General features: G+C 56.3%; 7 protein-coding genes across 7 annotated transcripts; all 7 read right to left on the reverse strand.

The window, feature by feature from the left end:
• Positions 1–261: 261 nt before the first annotated feature.
• HSP60 (chaperonin) lies at positions 262–2,531 on the reverse strand. The gene is made up of 3 exons (XM_047987545.1): positions 2,270–2,531; positions 2,072–2,213; positions 262–2,012 (listed from the first exon to the last, which is right to left on the reverse strand). The coding sequence occupies exons 1-3, from the start codon at positions 2,375–2,377 to the stop codon at positions 499–501; spliced, it is 1,764 nt and encodes a 587-aa protein (XP_047843530.1). The 5' UTR covers positions 2,378–2,531; the 3' UTR covers positions 262–498.
• A 759-nt stretch (positions 2,532–3,290) lies between these two features.
• JDV02_006178 (uncharacterized protein) lies at positions 3,291–4,841 on the reverse strand (the record flags this gene model as incomplete). The annotated part of the gene is made up of 1 exon (XM_047987546.1): positions 3,291–4,841. The coding sequence occupies one exon, from the start codon at positions 4,839–4,841 to the stop codon at positions 3,291–3,293; it is 1,551 nt and encodes a 516-aa protein (XP_047843531.1).
• Positions 4,842–5,844: 1,003 nt separating this feature from the next.
• JDV02_006179 (uncharacterized protein) lies at positions 5,845–7,011 on the reverse strand. The gene is made up of 5 exons (XM_047987547.1): positions 6,905–7,011; positions 6,599–6,707; positions 6,485–6,537; positions 6,129–6,409; positions 5,845–6,057 (listed from the first exon to the last, which is right to left on the reverse strand). Exons 2-5 carry the CDS (start codon positions 6,692–6,694, stop codon positions 6,026–6,028), a joined length of 462 nt encoding a protein of 153 aa, XP_047843532.1. The 5' UTR covers positions 6,695–6,707; positions 6,905–7,011; the 3' UTR covers positions 5,845–6,025.
• A 430-nt stretch (positions 7,012–7,441) lies between these two features.
• On the reverse strand, positions 7,442–8,630 carry JDV02_006180 (uncharacterized protein). The gene is made up of 2 exons (XM_047987548.1): positions 8,404–8,630; positions 7,442–8,329 (listed from the first exon to the last, which is right to left on the reverse strand). The coding sequence occupies exon 2, from the start codon at positions 8,318–8,320 to the stop codon at positions 7,862–7,864; it is 459 nt and encodes a 152-aa protein (XP_047843533.1). The 5' UTR covers positions 8,321–8,329; positions 8,404–8,630; the 3' UTR covers positions 7,442–7,861.
• A 611-nt stretch (positions 8,631–9,241) lies between these two features.
• JDV02_006181 (uncharacterized protein) lies at positions 9,242–9,935 on the reverse strand (the record flags this gene model as incomplete). Its single annotated transcript, XM_047987549.1, has 2 exons — positions 9,242–9,676; positions 9,780–9,935. 2 exons carry the CDS (start codon positions 9,933–9,935, stop codon positions 9,242–9,244), a joined length of 591 nt encoding a protein of 196 aa, XP_047843534.1.
• An 851-nt stretch (positions 9,936–10,786) lies between these two features.
• Positions 10,787–11,579, reverse strand: JDV02_006182 (uncharacterized protein; the record flags this gene model as incomplete). Its single annotated transcript, XM_047987550.1, has 3 exons — positions 10,787–11,137; positions 11,211–11,444; positions 11,508–11,579. The coding sequence occupies 3 exons, from the start codon at positions 11,577–11,579 to the stop codon at positions 10,787–10,789; spliced, it is 657 nt and encodes a 218-aa protein (XP_047843535.1).
• A 2,968-nt stretch (positions 11,580–14,547) lies between these two features.
• On the reverse strand, positions 14,548–20,449 carry JDV02_010858 (uncharacterized protein). Its single transcript, XM_047992597.1, has one exon. It carries the CDS (start codon positions 18,670–18,672, stop codon positions 14,842–14,844), a length of 3,831 nt encoding a protein of 1,276 aa, XP_047843536.1. The 5' UTR covers positions 18,673–20,449; the 3' UTR covers positions 14,548–14,841.
• Positions 20,450–20,546: the final 97 nt, after the last annotated feature.

The raw sequence follows: 20,546 nt of genomic DNA on the forward strand, positions 1-20,546 counted from the left end.
ACACAGCCTGACACGACGACCAGGCCAGGCACCAAGTTTCGGTGGAGGCATCCAGATAAATAAACACAATAGTGGCCGCGCGGAGGCAATGCAATGCAAGGCAGCTGCAGTTGATCCTTTCGGGCCGTGCAAACAATCCGAAGACCCTCGGCACTCTTGCGCCCCGTACTTCATACTTCGCCGCGACTACTTGGCATGGAAGGTTACAAGTCACTGGTGTCAGACGGACCATACACGCCGCGTCACGCGAGCTAGACTGCCCTCTTTTCTTCTCAACACAATGCTTTTCAGCTGTTCTACACCAGGCCTAGTGCTATATAATACAGGGACTCCAAGGTGTGCCTCAAAATCTGCAAAGGGGGGGTATGAAGACATGTCAAGAGATGGAGCGGAGATTGCAAGGCCACTTGAACCATCCACCGTAACACCGAATCCATGCCCAGTGATAATTCTTTTATACAACGCCGCGTCTGTCGTTGCCCAACGTCGTCACACACCTTACATCATGCCGCCCATGCCGCCCATGCCGCCCATACCACCCATGCCACCCATGGGAGGGCCAGCAGCCTTGTCCTCGGGGGCCTCGACGATGGCAACCTCGGTGGTGCCAAGCAGGGAGGCAACACCGGAAGCGTCGATGAGACCAGTGCGGACGACCTTGAGGGGGTCAAGGATACCGGCCTGGATCATGTCGACGTACTCGCCCTTGGCGCTGTCGAAGCCCTTGTTGAACTCGGCAGCGTACTCGTCAAGAAGCTTGCCAACAATGACAGAGCCCTCGAGGCCGGCGTTCTCGATGATGGTGCGAGCAGGACGGGTGATGGCGTTCTTAACAATGGTGATGCCGAGCTGCTGGTCAAAGTTGGCAGCCTTGACCTCGTTGAGGGCCTGGCTTGAGGCCTTGATAAGGGCAGTACCGCCACCGGGCAGGATGCCCTCCTCGACGGCAGCGCGGGTGGCGTTCAGGGCATCGACGAAGCGATCCTTCTTCTCACCGACCTCGACCTCAGAGGAGCCACCGACACGAAGGACGGCGACACCGCCAGAGAGCTTAGCCAGGCGCTCCTGGAGCTTCTCCTTCTCGTACTCGGAGGTGCTGGGGTCGGCAATGACGCCACGAATCTGCTCGCAGCGTTGGGCAATGGCGTCCTTGGAGCCCTCGCCGTTCAGCATGATGGTGTCCTCCTTGGTGATCGTGATGGACCCGGTGGAGCCGAGCATGTCGGCGGTAGCCTTCTCAAGCTTGACTTCGAGGTCGTCGCTGAAGACGGTACCCTTGGTAAGGACAGCAATATCACCGAGGATGGACTTGCGGTTGTCGCCGAAGCCGGGAGCCTTGACGGCAGCGACCTGGAGCTGACCGCGGAGCTTGTTCAGGATGCAGACGGCAAGGGCCTCACCGTCAATATCCTCGGCAATGATGACCAGGGGACGGCGCAATTGGGTGGAGGCCTCGAGGGCGGGAATGATGTCCTGAACAGCCGAGATCTTCTTCTCGGAGAGGAGAATCAGAGGGTTCTCGAACTCGACCTTCTGAGACTTGGTGTCGGTGATGAAGTAAGGCGAGACGAAGCCGCGGTCGAAGCGCATGCCCTCGGTGACGTCGAGCTCATCCTGCAGGGTCTTGCCCTCCTTGACAGTGATGACACCCTCCTTGCCGACCTTCTCCATGGCGTTGGCAATCATCTTGCCGACGTGGCTGTCACCGTTGGCGCTGATGGTGGCGACCTGGGCAATCTCCTCGCTGGTGGTGATGTCGCGCTTGTTCTTCTGGAGGTAGTCGACGACGGCATCGACGGCAGCCTGGATGCCGCGACGGAGGTCCATAGGGTTGCAGCCGGCGGCGACGTTCTTGACGGTCTCGGAGAAGATGGCACGGCCAAGGACGGTGGCAGTGGTGGTGCCATCACCGGCGGCCTCGTTGGTCTTGTTGGCGACGTCTGATAATAACCGGGCGCCGAGGTTCTCAAACTTGTCCTTGAGGGTGACTGCCTTGGCGACAGTGACACCGTCTGATAGCGGATCAGCAGAGCTCACAATGCCATTGCTTCCTGTCAATGGAGAAATTTACCCTTGGTGATCTTGGGCGAGCCAAAGCTGGACTCGATCAGGACATTTCGGCCCTTGGGTCCCAGGGTGGTAGCGACGGCCTTGGCCAGGGTGTCGACACCAGCCAGGAGGGCGGCACGGCCCTCGACACCAAACTTGAGCTCCTGTACGACGGGTTAGAGGCCCGATGTGAGGCACGGCGGCGCATTCTCGATCCTACCTTGTGGGCGAAGCGCAGCTGCTGGCCGAGGCCGGCTCCGGCGCGATACCGGGAGGCAGCCGAGGACAGAGCCGTGGCCCTGGCTCGCGAGCTCAGTGCGCGCTGCATCTTGCGTGTGTGGAAGAGTGTGTCGGAGGGGTGATTAAAAGAAATAAAGTGTTGTACAAGGAAGCAGGAGAAAGGAGTCGCTGAGCTGAGGCTGGGGAGATGCAGCTTCGACGGGACGTGGAGAGGGAGGAAGAAGAGGCTCGCTCAATTGGAGAAGCTCCCTCTGCCGCCCCAAAAAATTGCACGGAGACGCTCGGCAAAAATGTGTTGCCCGGGGATCGCGGCCTGCCCAATCATGGGGGCCCCAAGGCTAGCAGCGGCCCCACAGCGCATTCTACGCCGGGGAAGTCGCGAAGTAGCCTACTTTCCATGTCGTTCTAGAACCCACGACTCCAAGACTCCAAGACTCCAAGACTCCAACTATCGTCACATTTCTGAAAGGAGGAGTCGTCGTCAACGCTATGCGGACGCTTGTGTGGTGGTTGCGATGACCTGGAACGAGGATGAAGTAGCCTTCGGACCATTGACATTGGACTGCTGTGCGGCTGTAGCGCTCAGGAACTGGGAGGGCGGCGGAGACAGGACGAGGACCGTGAAGTGATCCAGTGTCCGCCCTAGCTACCGTCCACCGTCGAGGTTTTCTTGGGCGTTTTCTTCATTCAAACGTTAAACAACAACTTCATGAGACCTGATGTCAGTCTCGCAGTGTGAGACTTGTCCTGCCAGCTGCTCACCCAAGTCACCATCCCGTGTCAGTCATGCTATCCCCATCTACAACCCAGCACCGATCTGTCCCACCTACATCGTCAGAGGCGCCCATCAATAGTCACGGGAAACATCATGTTTTATTTTTTGGAACTTTTCTTATTCTTGTACCTATCTGCGACCCGAAGCCCGTTGTCCCCCGTTCCCTGCTCCATACACTTCCAACGCCTCCGGACTTTCGGCAGATAGGTAAAACTATTCCCGGCATTTACTTGCCCCCAAACTTGAATACCTTCTTGAAGAAGGCCTTAATTTTGTCGCCGCGCTTCTTGGCCGGCTTCTCCTCGTGGGGGAGCTCTGTCCCCTCCACGACCGTAGCAGCGTCGGCCATGTCGTCAAGGCCAAAGGTCTGGGCGTTGGAACTGTCGGGAGTTCCAACCTGCGTCTGCTCTGATCCAAACTCGACAGAGCGCTGGATATGGAAGCGGAGGACGTTGTCAAATGCCTCTCGCTGGGTGCCGACAACGACCTCGAGAGCGTTGCGAGTTTGGGTGTTTGTTGCTTCACGCATGGAAGCCTGAGCCCCCTGGAGATTGTTCTGGGCAGCATCTTGGACTGCGCGCAGAAGTGAATCATGAGAAATTTGCATGGCCTCCTGGATGGTAGCCTGGATGGTGCTTTGCACCATGGTCTGCACAGTATGCTGAACGTGATTCTGAATGGCATCTTGCACTGCATGCTGAACGGTGGTCTGAACAGCCTGCCGAATAGCATGATAGAGAGCAGGAAGTGTGGCATTTTGAGTTGAATGTTCCATGACATTGACAATGTATCCGGGAATAGCGGTAACCATCTGAGTCATCTGGTTCATGAGACCACTGACAGTCTCGGCAGAAGCGCACTGGCCATGTGCGTGGCCATTGTCATTGTTCTGGGCAATGCCCTGGATATTGCTGGTCTGACTTTCAATGAGGTTGAGCAGAGCACGGATCTGAGCATTGGCATTCTCAGAGTGCTGCTCGATCTGGCGGTACTGAAGATCCAGCTGGCGGCTGAGAGTGTTGTTCTGCTCATGAAAGTCCGAGTTCTCCTGGTTGGTGGCCCGGAGAGTCTGACTGAGGTTGTTGGCAATGAAACGAAGAGGAGCCAAGGCAGAGGCAAGCTGCTGCTCCACAGCGCTCTCGACGCTTTCCGCGACGGTCTTAGCATTGGACGAGGCGGTAGTTGGGGTGTTAATGTTGGGAAGGGGCGCGGAAGCAGCGCCATTCTGAACGGTAGCACCCTTGACGAAGGCAGAAGAAGCATTGCCAGTAATGCTGGCGCCGGGTCGGCAAGTTCCAATGGGAGCCGGGATGCTGCCACGGCCATCTTGCTGCTGACGCTGATTCATAACTTGATGGAATCCCTCAGTCCAAGGGCCATTGCTGACGGAACGACTGGACTGGTTACTTCCGGTCCAAACGTAAACGTTCCCGTTGCTGTCGATGGCAGTCTGAGGAGCAGAGACGGATCGCTGGTTGACAGATCCAGCGCCGCGGACATTGTTGTTGGCCACATTATTGGCGTTGTTGATGTTGTTGGAATTCATCTGGTTGTTGGAAACGGAGGTGCCATTGGCATTTGCTCCGGCATTGACAGTAGCAGCTCCATTGATGGGCTGAACAGGGCCGCCCTGCTGAGCAGTGGCGTTTTCTCCCTCAGAAGCGACGAGGTTCTGCTGAGAAGCATCGCGAGAAGGAGCCTTGTACACAGTGCTGGGAAGGCGATAGCCATCATCGTCACCTGCCGCTCCGCCAGTGTTGCTCGCCTGAGGAGCCATGAGGAATACTCGTTTGTGATCGAGTACGAGAAAGTAGTATGTGCGGTGCAGCTGTTCCGTCTGAACGGATATCAAGCCTGAAGGTTGAATGGGGTGTAAGACAACTGATGACTTATCAAGTCAAGATAGAACGTCTTGTAGTTGGACTTGAGTTGCTGTTGCACGAAGAGCTGTAGATTGGGACCACCAAGAGCTTCGCAGAGAAGATGGGAGATGGTGAAGAAGGAAACAAGAAGAAGTTGGGAGGGGGGGACGGCCGCAGGCTTTTCGAACAGTGAACAGCACCAGTCCCGGGGAAGAACCTGTTCACCACGGGTGGCTCGGGGCGTTGGGGTGCTGAACAGATGAACGGGATGAGGCTGGATCCCCCCCCCCAAGCAACATAAACCGGCAGTGAACAGCGGCCTCAGGGGCGTGGCATAGCCTGTAGAAGCCCGTCCCCGGGGCACTTCAGTGCTGTCCGCGCTGAACAGCCGAAGCGTTGCGAGTTTCGATGGTTTTGGGACTGCTAAGGTGAAAATTTCGATGCGCCAACGCTGCAGGAGAAAGTGCGGTGCTTTCGTGCTCGAAATGTTTGCCATATCAAAAGTCCATCCCATGAGCATAGACTTGTGCAGGCCGAACACTCCGCCACCACCCACGACTGAGAAGAGTTTTGAAAGTTTTGAGTTTTGTCCAAGGACGTGCTTGCTCTGAAGAATGCATCAGTGGCTTTTAATTTTTCCCAGAAGCGCCATGCTGTTACGACATGTGGTTGCCACATGCGCAGCGGTAATGGGAAACTTTGCGGGCAAGCAAAACCGCCGCCTCTGGCTGTTCACCGGGCACCAGGTACCCCGCGAAACGCACAAAAACGCACCAACAAAACCAACCGGGCTTTGCCCAAGCTTGTGTGGCTGGTGAATCAAGGCCTGAGGATGTTGAGTGCATTCACTGGCGAAGTTGGTACGTCGCAGCAGCGTTGCAAAAGCTGAGTTGGCAGATCAATTCATGATGGGTGGTGGGATGAAGAAGAATCTATCTGCACACAGGGTTGAGTCCCAACTATAAACGATTCCCCTTTCCGTGCCGTCTCCCTATTGCCAACCTCGTAGTCCCAGTAACCCCTATAGCCCCTTGTTCAGGCATCCCAAGCAATTCGCACCGCCGGCACCGAAATTTGCATTTTGAATTAGGTCCAAAATTCAAACTCCCACCTCGGTCTCGGACGGGGCATCTGTAGGGAGGGTTTAGCGTCTTTGTCCAGCTGATTTTGTACTGGGAGGAGTTCAGAGGCAGCAGACGCACCGGAGAGGTCAGACTCGTCCTTGGTTTCCTGCTTGACGACCTCATCATCGTCCTTTTCCTTCTTAGGCTTCGGAGTAGCCTTGGGAGCTGGCTCAGGGGCGGGCTCCTCTTCCTTCTTGACCTCCTCGCTTTTGATCTTCTTGGCGCTGACGGGGGTACTGCGAACGTTCTTTCTCTTGACTGGAGTCGTCTGGGGAGTCTGAACCGTGTCCGTTTCCTCAGACTCCTTGGAAGCAGTCCTGGCAGCGTGGGCCTTGAGCAAGCGCTCGTATCGTTTCTGGCTGTTGTGGGAAACGATGAGCGGTTGTGTGTCGTTGGCGGCTGAGATCAGGATCAGGGGGCATTGCAGGACTTACGCAGCGGCCTTGGAAACGATGCTCATCTCCTGGGCCACGGCTTCAAAGTTGGGCTGCGCAGGATGTCAGATGGTTTCACAATGTCGAAATAGCGAGCGAGGGAAAGCAACATACCTTGCCATTGTTGGCGTGCTTGATGCAGCAGACCAGGAACTTGACCTGCTCGTCGGCACGGTTGTCGACCTTGTTCGACGTGGGAGTGGTCGACATTTTTCGTGGAAAGCTGTGCTTACCATTTAGCTCGTGCAAACAACGAAGATGGAGGTTCTCAGTGCTCTGAGAATTTGTGCTTGGGGGAAGGGAGGAGAGAGATGTAGACTGTGCAGGGACGAAACTGGGGTCACGACCAAAACGCTGGCCAGAGGTGAATATGACGGTTGGGACGAGGGTGATTCGTTTCCCTGGATAAGAAGAACATACGCTTTAGCCTGATAAAACGAAGCAAATCTGAATGTCAGAAGACTGCAGAGGGATGCAAGGAGCCTAGACAGGTAGCTGGCGGTTGCAAGCGGTGGTAGACAGTGGTGGGTGCAGGAAAAGCAGAGCCCAAGCAACAGAACACGGGGTGGCAGAGCAGGGCTTTATAGTCTGGAAAAGAACCCGGTGGAATCAGACTTCAGGGTACGGACGGAATATTCGCAGTGCTGTGTCGAGTGGCCTGCTTGCTCCGAACACGTCTGGTCTTTTTTTTTCCGCTTCCGCCCAGCAACGCTGCATCACAGAGCGCCTGCTGAGCTCTCAACAGTGGAATTAGAATTGGACTGGGGAAGTCTGGCGTAGTGTGTTTGCTCTCAACTGGAGTCTGTTTTCGATATTGCAGATGCCGACCTCTCGCAAAAACATTGATTCAGCCTCCTCGTGGTATGTGGACAAGTGCTTGGCCGCTGCTCGCTCTTCACGCAGCAATCGACTGAACGGGCCGCGGAAGGTGATTCTCCTACAGCCTGCTATACATTAGGCTACCAGTATTTCATTTGCACTCAAGGCTCCTTTCAAAATATATGGCTAGATATGAGGGACGAAGGCTATTTTGTTACCAAAAGACTATGAGGTTTCGCAAATAACCTTAATTGTGCGGCGCCGTCGTGCAAACGGCCTCGGTTCGCCAGTCTCATGACAGAATTACATGAAAGACATGAACAGTAATGTTTCTCTGAACGATAGCTGGTATTAATTTCGGTGTCCCCGGTTGGCGTTAAAAGCTCAGCAATAACTCCTGTAGTCCAGCCCTCGTCCGAGACGCCAAATAACAGTGCATGTAACCCTTAAAGAATGCCGTGATAACACTCACCATGGGTGCCACAATCGAAATTGTTGCGCCGTGCCCGCAGACAACACAATGCTCTACTGCAAGCCCCAAAATTGATATTCCGAGGCTCAGTTGCCGCTATCAGAAGCCTCCAAGTCTTTCATGACCTCGTCTTTCACCTCAAGTTTGACCTCGTCTTTATCTTCGTTTTCTTCGACGTCGTCATGCTCCTCCTCCTCCTCCTTCTTGACGGGAGGAGCGGTGGCCTTCTTGCGGGGAGAGCGCGTCTTCTTGACCTTTGCATCGCCGGCCGATCCGGTCGCCGCGCCGCCCTTGAGCTTGCGAGGCGAGGGCGCGGGCGTCGTGCCGTCGCGCCAGCCGTGGCGGACAGACATCTGGCGGAAGCGCTCCTTGGCGCACTTTGCGTCCTTGAGGCCCAGGTCTCCGGCGACCTGGTCCCAGTTGGCGTCGGGCTTCTGGGTCATGTTGTCGAACAGGGCCTTGATGAAGCGGAGCTCGTTGTCGGTGAGGCCGTTGGGGGCGGCGTCGCCTCCGTCGGCGCTGACGGCGACCTTCTTGGGAGGCATGATGGGTTTCTGTCCCGAGTGTTAGCCCCAAATGTGAGTGCTCGGGTCTGGTGGGTTTGAGACGAAGGGGTGTCGGAACTCACTGTGGGATGATTATTGAGATTTGGACTGAAACGCAGCGGTGGATTTATAGTAGGTTTTAGAGGTCTTGGGAGTGATGTTCTGCGTTGTGGAAAGGATTTGTCCAAGGTGGCGCGCAGGTGAGAGTGGAAGATGCGCGGTGGAGGTGGGAGTTTGAGGTTTTGCAAAGGCGGTAAGAATAGCAAACCCTCAAACGGAACGCAATTTGCTCTAGAGCTCACTGGTGTGTCATGGCCATTCATGAGCAAACGAGGGACTCAGCTCGCTCCGGCATTCACTTGCCGACGACCAGAGTCCCCGGAACTTGCAACGGGGCCAGGCCTGGTGCAAACACTGCGGCACCCAGGTGGCGGTCAGTTAGCAAAACATACCTTGACACTGTGCGAGAGAAATGTCCTAGGAGCGAGAGCTGATATTGGGTAGCCACGCATGCTATAGGATTGTTCTTAATGTTGCCAGGACTGTCCAGGGAGACGACATCCCGGAGCATGATTATTTTGGTAAATAAGAATCACACAGTCAACCACAGATTGTCGAGCGCGGTTTAAAAGCACAAATATAGCGACAAAAGCCGCCATGTCACATTCGTACTATGATCCTTGCCCATGGCCTTCATTGGCAAAGTGTTCCCAAGCAAGCCTATCGAGTCGTGTCTGGTCTGGTTCCGGACCGCCAAACCCCCCCAGACTCCAATGTCCGTCCGTCCGTCCGGCCTCGTCAAAAACAAACCCAACTCCCAAAAAGAAATCAGAGCCGGTCTTAACTGTCGGATGAAAACAACGCAAGTCCATCACATCACATCGCTGCGAACAGGGACATACGCTATCGTCACGAGGAGTTTTAGAAGGGATCCTCAGTCTCATCCTCAGCCTCGGCGGCGGCGGCCTCGCGGCTGCGCATGATGGACTTGAGCTCCTCCTCAAACTGGGACGGGGTGCCCTCGTAAGTCTCGGACTTGACGGCGGCGGGCTTGCCGCCCACGACGGTCGCATCATCATCGTCGTCCTTAGCGGCGTCGGTCGCGTCCTTGTTGGGCTCTTCCTTCTTGACGGCCGAAGCGCGGGCGCCGCCGCGACCCTTGGCGCCGGTGCGGCCGGTGTTCTTCAGCACCTTGCTCGGGGTGGCTGGGCCGGCCGTCTTCTTCGGGGTGGCGGCCTTCTTGGGGGTGGTTGCCTTCTTGGGGGTCGCGCGGGTAGAGGTAGTTGCGCCACCGGCGCTGGCGGGCGAGTCGGTGGTCGAGATGCCAAGCTTGCGCTTGATCTGGCCGAAGCGCACCTAGTTCAAGGGAGCGGGTGGAACATGTCAGGTTGAAGCTTCTTGCTGTGCGCTCTTCAGGGGTGAGAGGAAGGAGGGGAGGCGGGCGGAAGGTGGATAATACCTTGGCCACTTCGGCGTTCTTGAAGTTCTGTTCCTCGGCGACGGCGGACCAGTCAATGTCGGCCTTGTTCTTGGTGTGCTTGACGATGGCGAAGAAAAACATGGCCTCGGCGGTGGTGGGCTCCTTCTTGGGAGTGGAAGCCTGTTCGTCGGCCATGGCTGCGGCAGGTAGGAAGGTAGCTGCAAATATCAGCACATGGAGTTTACGTATATAGCCTCACCATAATGTTAGATACTTACTTGGCTGCTGCGATAGAGACGAGAAGTGGTTTGCTGTGAGAGCAGTCGGGCCACGTGCGTTGCCGAAGAAGGTGGGTGGAACGCGTGGGATGTTGATGCGTGGTGCGGGTTGTAAGAGAGAGAAAATGAGAGTGAACGGGCCAGGAAGATGCAAGCCAGCTTTATCCTGCACCCGGTGGCAGCGACTAGGGCCACCAGTGAACAATATGTGCCAGATGCTGAACAGCTGGCGGGCTGGCCTTGGCCGTGCACGCAACTGGCACTGCACCGGCCGCGTTTGGCACAGTCTTTTGGTGGCGGTCAATACGCGTTGCCCTAGTCAATAGTGATACACGGCGTGAACTTGACTCACTAAGGAGTAAAGAAGGGACCAAACGCCATCTCGTCTATAGTGCGGGACGGGGCAACACTGGGGACGGGCAAGATCGGATGGGCATCAGCCTTGGCTCTCATGTTGATTCTATATACCAACAAGCAGGAACTAGAGTTCAAAAGCATCGACGTCCCTCCCATTAGTGTACAATTTGTTCTGCGACGCATTGAGGCCGGCACTCCCAGGCCATATCCAGGGGTCGTCAAAAGCAAACGCAGCCGAGCCAACGGATCCTCGGTTTCAAAAAGAAGTCGCGCGCCCTCGGGGTTGTTTTCTTTCTTCGTCATTAGGTCGTGAAAATCTACCAAACGCCACACCGAGTTTTTGGATTGTGATGTACGAGTCGTCGTTTACACCCGCGGCATCATTATGAGAGCCTGCTCGCCACGGGGGTATCAAAAGAGTTTTGGGTCGTGGAAGCGATCGCTCCAGTCCTGGCTACAGTCGATGAGGGACTGAGTCGCGCCAATGTCAGAGACGTCCTGGGTTTGGAAGTCGCCGGGCTCGGCACCGTAGCCGGTCATGTCATAGACCGGCTCGAAGGTGTCGAAGAGAGGGAAATCGGGGCTTGCGTCTGTACTGGGCGTGAAGACGGATGGGGGGTTGCTGGCACCATTCTCGACGGCAGCGGGATGAACCAACATCGCCTGACCCAAGTCATCACTGCTAGGAGTCAGGAACCGCGCTTTGCTGAAGTCGCCCAAGGTATCGCCCAGGTATGGCGAGACCATCGAAGCGGGCGAAAACTACGAGACCGCCATGTCAGTGTCGAGCAGGACGCCAGGCGGAAGAGCCATGGTCATGGTCACATGAACATACCTGTGCAAGCGGAGACTGGCTGGCGAGCGATTCCGACTTTATAATCGGCTCCTTCTTCACCTGTGTGTCCTTCTTGGGCTTGGCTATCTTCCCCTTTTCGCCGTGGCGGCTCCTCTTCTGCGGCTCGTGGCCAGTGACGGTGGCACGAAAGCGGGAGTATCGCATCCTGGCAGCATGCCCGTTCGTAATGGGCTGCAGCAGAACCGGATCTTGAGCGACTTCGTTCCAATCAATCTGCAGCAGAAGTGTGGTCAGAGACGTTGATCAGCCTAGGACGGAGCGTGCTGCACCACTCACGTCCTTGAGGTTCTTTTGCTTCAGGATAGCGAAGAGGAAGCGGGCCATGGCGTTGTCACTGTTGGGAGACATGACGGGCGGTTGAGACCTCTGTGGTGTTGACCGGATGGATGTGAAGTTGACGTTTGTTGGTGACGAGGGGTTGAGGCGGGCCCAAGGCAGCTTCAGACGCCTCAGCGATTTGTGTGGCCGCGGGCGGGGACCTGCCGACTGTGGTGACGCAGCTGTCGGGAGATAGTGTGTGTGTGTGCGTGTGTCGATGATGAATGAGGTGAGTCAGCGTGAATGTCGACTTTCACGGTGTCGGCGTGATAATGGGTGGGCGGCAGAACAAGGGCCGGTCGGAGGTAAGGATGCTGAGGCCGAGGCGACAGACGCTGTGTTGGATTAGTAGATGGGCGAATGGTCTCGGCCGATAAAAGACATGAAGCCAGAGAGGAAATGTTCCTGCGTGGCCTGAGGCACTGCACTAAGTAACAGATGGCAGGAGAGGAGGAGACGAAGCATTCAGGGGAACAAGCAAATGGGAGGCGAGGGGGAGGTGGTGGGATATAAGAAGACGCTGGGATTCGGATCTGGTCAGCCCGGGATCCGTCCATCCATATGTATGCACATACAGTATCCATCGCCGTCATGCCGTGATCCAGGAACATGGAGACGCACACCCCCCCGTGGGAGGCGGAGACGGCCACGCCCTAGGCTGGCATGGGACAGCCCTGGCATCTGGGTTGCCATTCATATCCATGCCTTGCCATGCCACGATGGAGCAACAAAGTCGGCGGCGGCAATCACCACCTCACACTCAATAGGGAGCCAATGGACAGAAACCAAGGGCGGCAGGCTGTCTGAGATGGGGAGGCTCCAGGCCCGTGGCTGCCTGGCCCGGTTGCCTGGACCACCCACCGCCCATCCGCGGGCTGTTCGGTCTCGCTGCCGAGTGCGCTGCGCTGCGCAGGGTCGGAGGAGAGCTGGAGGCGTAAAGTGGTGGGGCGACCGCGTAAAGTGGCTGCAGCGCTCCGCCAGTGGGCCAAAGTCACTCCCCCGCCCGCTAACCAAGACCGCTAGCGGCTGTGATGCGCCAATGGAACCCTGCAAGGCAAGGATGGCGAGCCTGGCCCCCCCCCCCCCCCCCTTCTTCCGCCAAACACTCGCTCAGGGCATTATCACGACCACCCGAGCGCCGTTTGACCTGGAATGGCATCATGCATGCCCATCTTCGCCGAGACGACCGACGTCGTTCCGCTCTGGAACAGCGACGACAACTGCCCTTTCAAAGTGGCGTTGTCGCGTTGCTGCTCCGTTCGCCAACTCGGCGCTGACGAATTGACCTTGTTCCGTCGCAGCAAACCCTCCATGCCCCGTAGGTCCGCAACAACCTAGCACCTGCCACGACAATCCGCGAGCGGCAACATCGTCGATGCACCGTCGACGTCAATTGCGGAGGACGTCGTCTCCATGCAGGCTAGACTGAAACCTCCGTGTGACTCATACGTACCACCACCCCAAGGGGAAAGGAGCAAGAGAAGGAAACGAGAGAGGAAAAATGCGGGAGGGTCAGATGCAGGTTCATCATTCCGTCAGCCCCGGCGCAACCGCTGCCGTTGGGGTTGGGGCGGTGCGATGCCGCGCTAGCTGCGCTTCGGCCGGGAGGGAGGGGAGGGGTCGTCCTCGACTGCTGGCAAGCCCAGCGAAAAAAAAAAAAAATGCGTTCAACAAAGGAGCGAGGCAGCCGTTGCCACGACCGACCAGACTGCAGTGTTGCGTGATGGAATCGCCGCGCATTCTATAATTATGTACTCGCGACAGCAAATGCTGTCGCACAGCGCGAGGCTGCTCGCCGGCAAGGTTCTACTCTCCCCTTGTGCGCCGCCGACAACGAGCCATTCTTTACGCTCGGACAAGACGACGCTTGCCGCCGAGCCTGTCCGTCGCCTCATTTCCCTTGTCCGTCAAAAAAGGGATGCCAGAAACTAAGTTAGAGTGTGGATGAGACGCCCCCTCCCCAGGCCGTGTGTATTTTGCCATCGCTGCGCCCACACCGACGATTGCGCAGCCCGGCGTCCGGCGGAGAGGGGCTGCGTCGCAACCCATCGCCAGGACGCTTCAATTGCAACTCGGCGGCGAGAAAGGCCCCGAAGATGCGGAAAATTTGTCAAGAGGCAAATACAGCGCTCGCGAACCATTGAGAGCGTTTTTGGAGGCCCCCATGGTCGGGGTGAGCCGCCAACCCGGCATCTCGTCGAGGAGGGGATGGGGTGAGGTGGTCGGAAGACGCGACGGGCGCGAACTTTTGCGGGGCACTGTGTGACGAAGGGGAGCGCCAGGTTGCCACGAACTCACGTGAGTCGGCGTGTACGAGACGGGGTACGTACCCATCCAACTGCCTGGCTGGGCTCTGCGGTCTGTGCTCTCTGCTCTGTCTGCAGAACAAGGCGAGGCGAGGCAAGGCGCCGCGTCTGCCGCCACCGGCCCCAGTCCCCGGGTGTTGCGCCCTTGCGTCCCGTCTGGTCCATTCCCTTCTGCAGCTCGAGATGACTCGACCGGATCCGTTCACGACCAACTAGCTCCGGTTGTTGGCAAAGGTCGCCTGCCATCTTCTTCGCAGGCATGCACTAATACATATGGAACAAGGTCGCTGGTATGACTGCTCTCTGTTCACGTAACCAAACTCTCGTGTTACGTCATGGCCTTGATGGCGGTCGCCGCGACAAAGCATTCGAGGCAACAGACTTCATACAACAGCAGCGGCGATGGATGGCATAAGGCGCGTTTTCACGGCACTCGTCGCGATCACGCGCAGTTCACAGGGGTGGCGACTTGCGGCGGCCAACCGCTGTGCCCCCATCCTCTTATTTCCTGCCGTAGCAACCGTTGATGCGTTTGCCTGCAATTGACCATCCGGCAATGTGCTCGACCCAACATGTTGGTGCTACTTTGTGCTAAATGACAAGCTCGGTGCTCCGTGTCCTGTGTCTCGTACCTGCATCCCCACGGCCCTTGCCACGCCGACCCTCTGTGAACTGAACTGAACTGAACTGAATTCCTACTCGGTTGTAGCCGCTAATTTAATGCGCAGCCATGCCCGGTGAGCGGGGTCTGGCAGGCAGCCGACGCGACCGGATTAACCTCCAGCCGCCCCACTTCGCCAGTGCAATGTAAACAAAGCCCCGACCAGCTGCCCCCAAAATTCCCGCTTTGCTCCTCAACCTCAATCTACATTTGCCTGGCCGCTCCTGCAGATCGTGGTTCTCTCTAATGCTCAATGTTTGCAGGCTCTGTCGAAGCGATATGCCTCATGTCTTGGGTCTGTGTACCTACAGTCTCCCCCCAATGCTCAGCTTTGTCTGGTTTGGGACGCGATCCTGAATTGCCCAAGGATCTCCGTCAGTTCCATGAACTTGATGGCCTTCGCGGCTGCTTTGCGCTCGTTCAATATGTCCCGGAGGTCGTGTCGTCCTGGAAGGTGGCCTAGTTCCTGGTGCCGGAGTTGTCGATACTTGCGGCATCGCAGCAGGACATGCGATACCGTTTGTCGTCCTTCCCAGCATGGGCAGCTGGCGTCCGTGGCGTCCGGTACTCTTCGGTTGAAGAGAAAGTCGTTGAGCCCTATCTTCTCTGTTCGCATCTGGACGAGAAGCGCACTCTGGCGCTTGCTCAACCCGTCGTGTAGCTGCAGGACCTTTTTGGTTGGCTTGGGTGTGTAGCGGTACGAGGTTCTACCTCGCTCCTCCGCCGCCCACTTTGCCGCCCATGTCCTTTTGGCTTCCTTGTGTGCCCACGTCTTCAACGTGGAATGAAGAGAGTAGATATCTGCGGGCATCTCTGCGCGCGGTCCCGCTGGTCCCCTCTCGCGCCATCCAGTGGCTTCTTTGGCCGCTTTGTCTGCGTCTTCGTTGCCTTGTACCCCGGAGTGCGCTGGGATCCACCGTATTTCGACCGGCAGGCCTTGCTCTCGTAGTGCTATGGTTTGTGTGGCAATGCGTTTCAGCAAGTAGGACCCAGACTTACCCTTAGGCTTGGCTGAGGACCGGATGGCTGCTTGGTTGTCTGTGTAGATGAGGACTTTGCTTCGCCTGTAACCTGCCGTTCTGTCCTGCTGTGCTATCTGCAGTGCTAGCGAGATGCCTTGCAGCTCGCCCGCGTATACCGTTGAGGTCTCCTCGTCTCCCATGTATGAGCTACGTGTTTGCTGCGTTGTTGGGCATACCGCAGCGGCTCCGATCTTGCCGTTGATGCCACTACCGTCGGTATAGATGTGCAGAGCCGCTGTCTCCCTTCTCATGAGGTGTAAATGTATTTTGCGCGCCTTTTCTGCTGTATCCTCAATGTAGACTCGCAGCCCTTGCCACCATGGCGGCGTAACGAACGGCTCGATCCTTTCCTGTTTGTCCATGTCTGGTCCATGCCTTGCTTGTATGCCGTGGCTGATTGCTTCTCTGGGCGTAGCTTTTCTTCGACAGGTCTGCATTGTATCGGCTACCCGACACACTCCAGTATTTGTGCGTCCTAGAGCTTCGACATTGTGTTTCCAAATCTGCTCTTCGACTGGAAGAAGGTGCATCTCGACGTCCAGTGCAGGTAGTGACGTCGCCTTGTAGGCGCCGCTTATGGCCCTAGCGGCCCTCCCTTGCAGACTTTGCAGTTTCTTTATGGTCCTGTTTGTGTAGCCCTTACCGCCCCATCCTGCGTTAGACCAGGCTGAGCATGCATACATCATCTGTGGTACTGCTACGCCTCGGTAGATGACACGCATGTCCCTGGTCTTGACTCCCCAGGCCGAATTCCCGAGGCTCGTGAGCGCGGCAATCGTGTTTGAGACTTTGCGTTCTATTTCGTCGACGTGTTGTTTCCAGCGCAGTGAGGCGTCCATTGTTAATCCGAGGTATTTACATGTTGGTTTCGGCCTGATCTCGCCCCACCTGGTTTGCACCGGCTTGCTCGTGTCGATTCTGGACGTTGCTCTCGTGAAGTGGGTCAATTGAAACTTGTCTGGAGCGAAGATAGACGCGTGACTTGACGCCCAGTCATCCGCTCTTTGAAGTGCTGTCTGTAGCATCTCACATGTTTCTTCCGTTGTGTCGGCCCACGCCAATATAGCAACGTCGTCGATGAAGCCCGTCGCAGCCGTGTTCTCGGCTTGATTGCATCGGTCCAACAGGTCTGCGTTGTAGAACAGGTAGAGGATTGGCGAGAGTGGAGATCCTTGCGGCTCTCCTGTCGTGAGTATATACGGTTCGGAGCGGAATCCGTCGATGCACAGTTCTGTTTGTCTCTCTCTCAAGAAGCTTGCGATCCAGCGGACTGTTCTCTCGTCGACCCGCCTCTTTCGCAAATTGTGCAGCAACCGTTTGTGTGAGACGTTATCAAAGGCCCCGGAGACGTCCAGCAGAAGTAGGCTCGCCACTTTGCCACGTTGGTTCCAGGCCTCGTAAATTTTGTCAATAACAAAATGGAGGGCATGTTCTGTCGATCTCAGCTTCCTGCCCCCCATATGAGTTGCAGGGAGAAGTTGGTATGTTTCAGCCAGGTAACTCAATCTTGTAGCTATGATGGCGTCCATGATCTTTCCGATGGTGTTCAGCAGCGCTATGGGCCGGTAGGCCTTCGGCACTGTATAGTTATCCTTCCCTGGTTTTCGTAGAACAACGGTCGTGGAGTTCCTGAAGTGTTGTGGGCAGTATCCAAGCGCCAGGCTTTGGTTGTAAATCCGGGTTAAATGGGTCCTAATCCAGGGTGCGGCTATCTGTAGAGCTCGGTTTACGATGCCATCAGGTCCCGGTGCCTTGAAGGAGGCTGCGGTACGGATGGCATCGTCGACCTCTTGCTCAGATATTTTTGGTAACAGAATCTGGCTATCGTATGCCGCATTGTCGATGTCTTCCAGGCTAGCTTCCGGTGGTTTGGGGAAGAGGGCCTTCCTGAGAAGGTCGGCCTTCTCATTAGGCGTGATCGCTGTCGCGGCGGTTGTAGGGTCCGTCAGTGCTGGTGTGACTGTGGGTGTTTGGCTTTGTCTAGTTCGTGCCCATTTGGCTATGCGCCACAAGGACTCTGGGGACTCTGCGGCCTGCTCTACTCTTTCTCTGTGTGCCTTGCGCAACGCCTTGCTGATGACTCTCTTCTTTTCGTTCCTCGCAATTCGGTATGCCTCCCAGCTTGCTTCGTCGTGGTAGCGGCTGTATATACGGCGTAGTCGCTTGGTTTCTGCGAGAATGGTCTTGCATTCTTCGTCCCAGCCTGCTTTTGACTTATTACTTGGGTGGCTTCGCGGTACACTTTCATCAATTGCAGCAAGCAATGAAGTGGTAATTTCGTCGACGTATGCGTCCAGTGCGGTCTTTGTTCGCGGTCTTCGTAGTGGTGGCAGCCGTCGCCGCAGCGTTTTCGTAAACGTTGCCTCGTCGACTGCCTTCCAAATCATTCTCGTCCTGGGCTGCAGCGGAACGACGGTCAGATCTAGCGCCGTGATGATGGGCAGATGATCCGAGTCGTGGCTAATCCCCTGGTCTATCTCGCACTTGATCAGTCTATCGACCAACCCCACTGTCGTGAGGCTGAGGTCGATAGTCGAGCGGCGTTCGGCTTCCTCATATGTGATTGTGCCGGCGGGTAGGTGGCTGGTCAGACTGAACTCATCCATAATTTCGAGCAGCTCCTGAGACTCTACATCTGGTCTCTGTATATCACTTCCACCCCAGCATTCGTGGTGTAGGTTGAAGTCGCCCACTATGACCTGCTCTTCTGTGTTTCTTGCTTCAAGCTCGGCTTTGAGCTGAGGTAGTATGCTTCGTCTATCTCCTTGAACTCTGGTGGGGTTGTATATATTGTGGATGACAATTTTGTTGGTTTCGTCCTGCTGCGTCTCTAGTACGAGAGTGCAGAGATCCTTGTTGACTTCGTGGAAGTGCCAAGTGGAGTGGTCGATGCGTTTGTTCACGAAGAAACACACTCTTGCCGTCTCCCCTTCCTCGGTAGATGGGTAGCATAGGTGGAAAAGCTCCTTGGCCGGCTGGTGTGTCGTCGCGCTAAATGGGTTCCTCCATGGCTCCTGAATGGCCAGAACGTCGTACTCCCGTATCCGTGGGTCTCTCAGCAGCGTCGCCATGACCGTGTCCTTGGACTTTCTTACGTTATACTGCAGTATTGTGAGTGTCTTTTCTGTGATCATTCCCTGTTGTCAACGTCCATTTCGGTGCTGTCTTGTGTCCACTGCATGTTCACGTCGAGGGCCTCCAGTGCCCGTCGCGTTTTCGTCACGGCTCGCCTTGGCCGTGCGTTCTCGGTGTTGACGTTAATGGATAGGTCCGCATTTTCGTTGCGTCCCTGGCTGCTTGTTGGATTCGGGCGCTTTTGCGTCTTCTTTGTTGGCGACCTGCTGCGACCCGGTCTCGCGCCCTGGGATTGTCGCGGCTCCAGGGGTGGCCGCCCTAGCCTTGGCGCCTCCTTAGGTTGACCTTGGATGTCGTCCATTGGGATTCGTAGCATTGGGATCTCTGGATGATATTTGGGTCGTGCCTTGTAGGCGGCCTTGATCTTGGCCAATTCCTCCTTCCTTGTCGGGCACTGGTTGTTCCAGGCCTCGTGGTCGCCTCTGCAGGAGGCGCACTTCCTGGGGACAGTTTCGTCGCTTTTCGTGGGACACTCTCGAGTCGAGTGATCTTGCGCGCAGTAGCCGCATGCTGTTGTTGCCTTGCACTGGGTTCCTATGTGGCCATATTTGTGACATCTGAAGCACTGTCTCAGACGGCACTGTCTGTCGTATCGTTCGCATTGGAAGACCTCGCCCTGCCAAATCAGTCCTTCGTCGATGATTCTGTTTGCGTCCTCTGCTTTCGCGAATTCCACGATCACAGATGATGCCGACTTTGTGGGCGATGACTTAGTGAGCCATCCGATATATTTGATCTCTGCATTAGGAATGAACGGTTTGTTGTCCTGCAGAAGGCCGTCCTTTACTTCGTCGAAACGCTCCATATCCATGGAGCTAGTGCGGATACCGTGTGCTAGTACGCCGTAGGTCAAGATGCGCACTGTGGCGCCGTTGCCGATCCTTTGTTCCCAGTCCTCTGCGAATTGTCTAAGAGCTTCCATGTCTGCGCTAGTGGCGGTCTTTATGCTGAGGTCACCACTTTTCAACTGATTCGACGAGGCTACTTTGATCTTGTTGATGTGCTCGTTGCTGCTTTGTTCGATAGCTCTGTCTATGTGCGCCTTTAGGCTACGTGGGCCCATCGCTCTGATGCTGGCGATGGTGACTGGGTCTCGGATGTTTACGATAACTTCACGTTGCGATTGGACTGGCGGTGCTCTGTGATTCACGGGGTTGTGCATGCTTGCAGCGAGCCCTCCCCTAGCAGCTATGGTGGCGTACGTCTGAACGAGGGTATTCTGCGGTGCGGCTCCTGCTGGCTTCATATCTCTTACCATTTTCATGGTTGCCTTGCTGACTTCCATTGCCTCCTTGGCCGCAACACTTGCGGCCCTGGCGGTATTGGCGTTCTCTTGTATGCTTACAATGGTCTGTTGTGTCATGTTGTTTGTGTTCTTGAGTTCGTCTCGGATGTCGTTCATGGCTCGGTTGGTCTTCTCGACGGCGGCCTTTGCTTCGGTCTGCATGTCTCGGATCGCCTCTCGGACGCGGCCCAGGTCGGCTGTACCCTGTAGTTTGACGATCAGGGACAGCGTCCCGAGGATTGAGTATCTGACTTTGGTTAGGTCGATGGGCGGTCCGTCTGCGTTGATCGACTTCAGTGCTGCCTGTAGGTAGGTGCTCAATTTCGCGGCGTGCTCTCGGTAGTCGGCGGGCCAGGTTTGGTCCTCAGGCCACGGGGTCGCCATGGTGCGTGCGTCGCACTTGGGCTATACGACGGGCACCTGGCTATCCAATTAACCTTTTGGAGCGTATTGCGGCTCGGTAAATGGCTATTGTTTCAAAAATTTCGTACTCGCTGGTGATGATGTTTTTTGCCGACCCTCTGTGCTGAGTTGGCGGCTCGTATCGTGGGGCTGTCGCATCGGCTAAACGCCGCCTCAGCTCCGGCT

The sequence above is a fragment of the Purpureocillium takamizusanense genome, chromosome 5 (genome assembly GCF_022605165.1).
Source record: "Purpureocillium takamizusanense chromosome 5, complete sequence".
In the NCBI taxonomy this organism is placed as follows: Eukaryota; Fungi; Ascomycota; class Sordariomycetes; order Hypocreales; family Ophiocordycipitaceae; genus Purpureocillium; species Purpureocillium takamizusanense.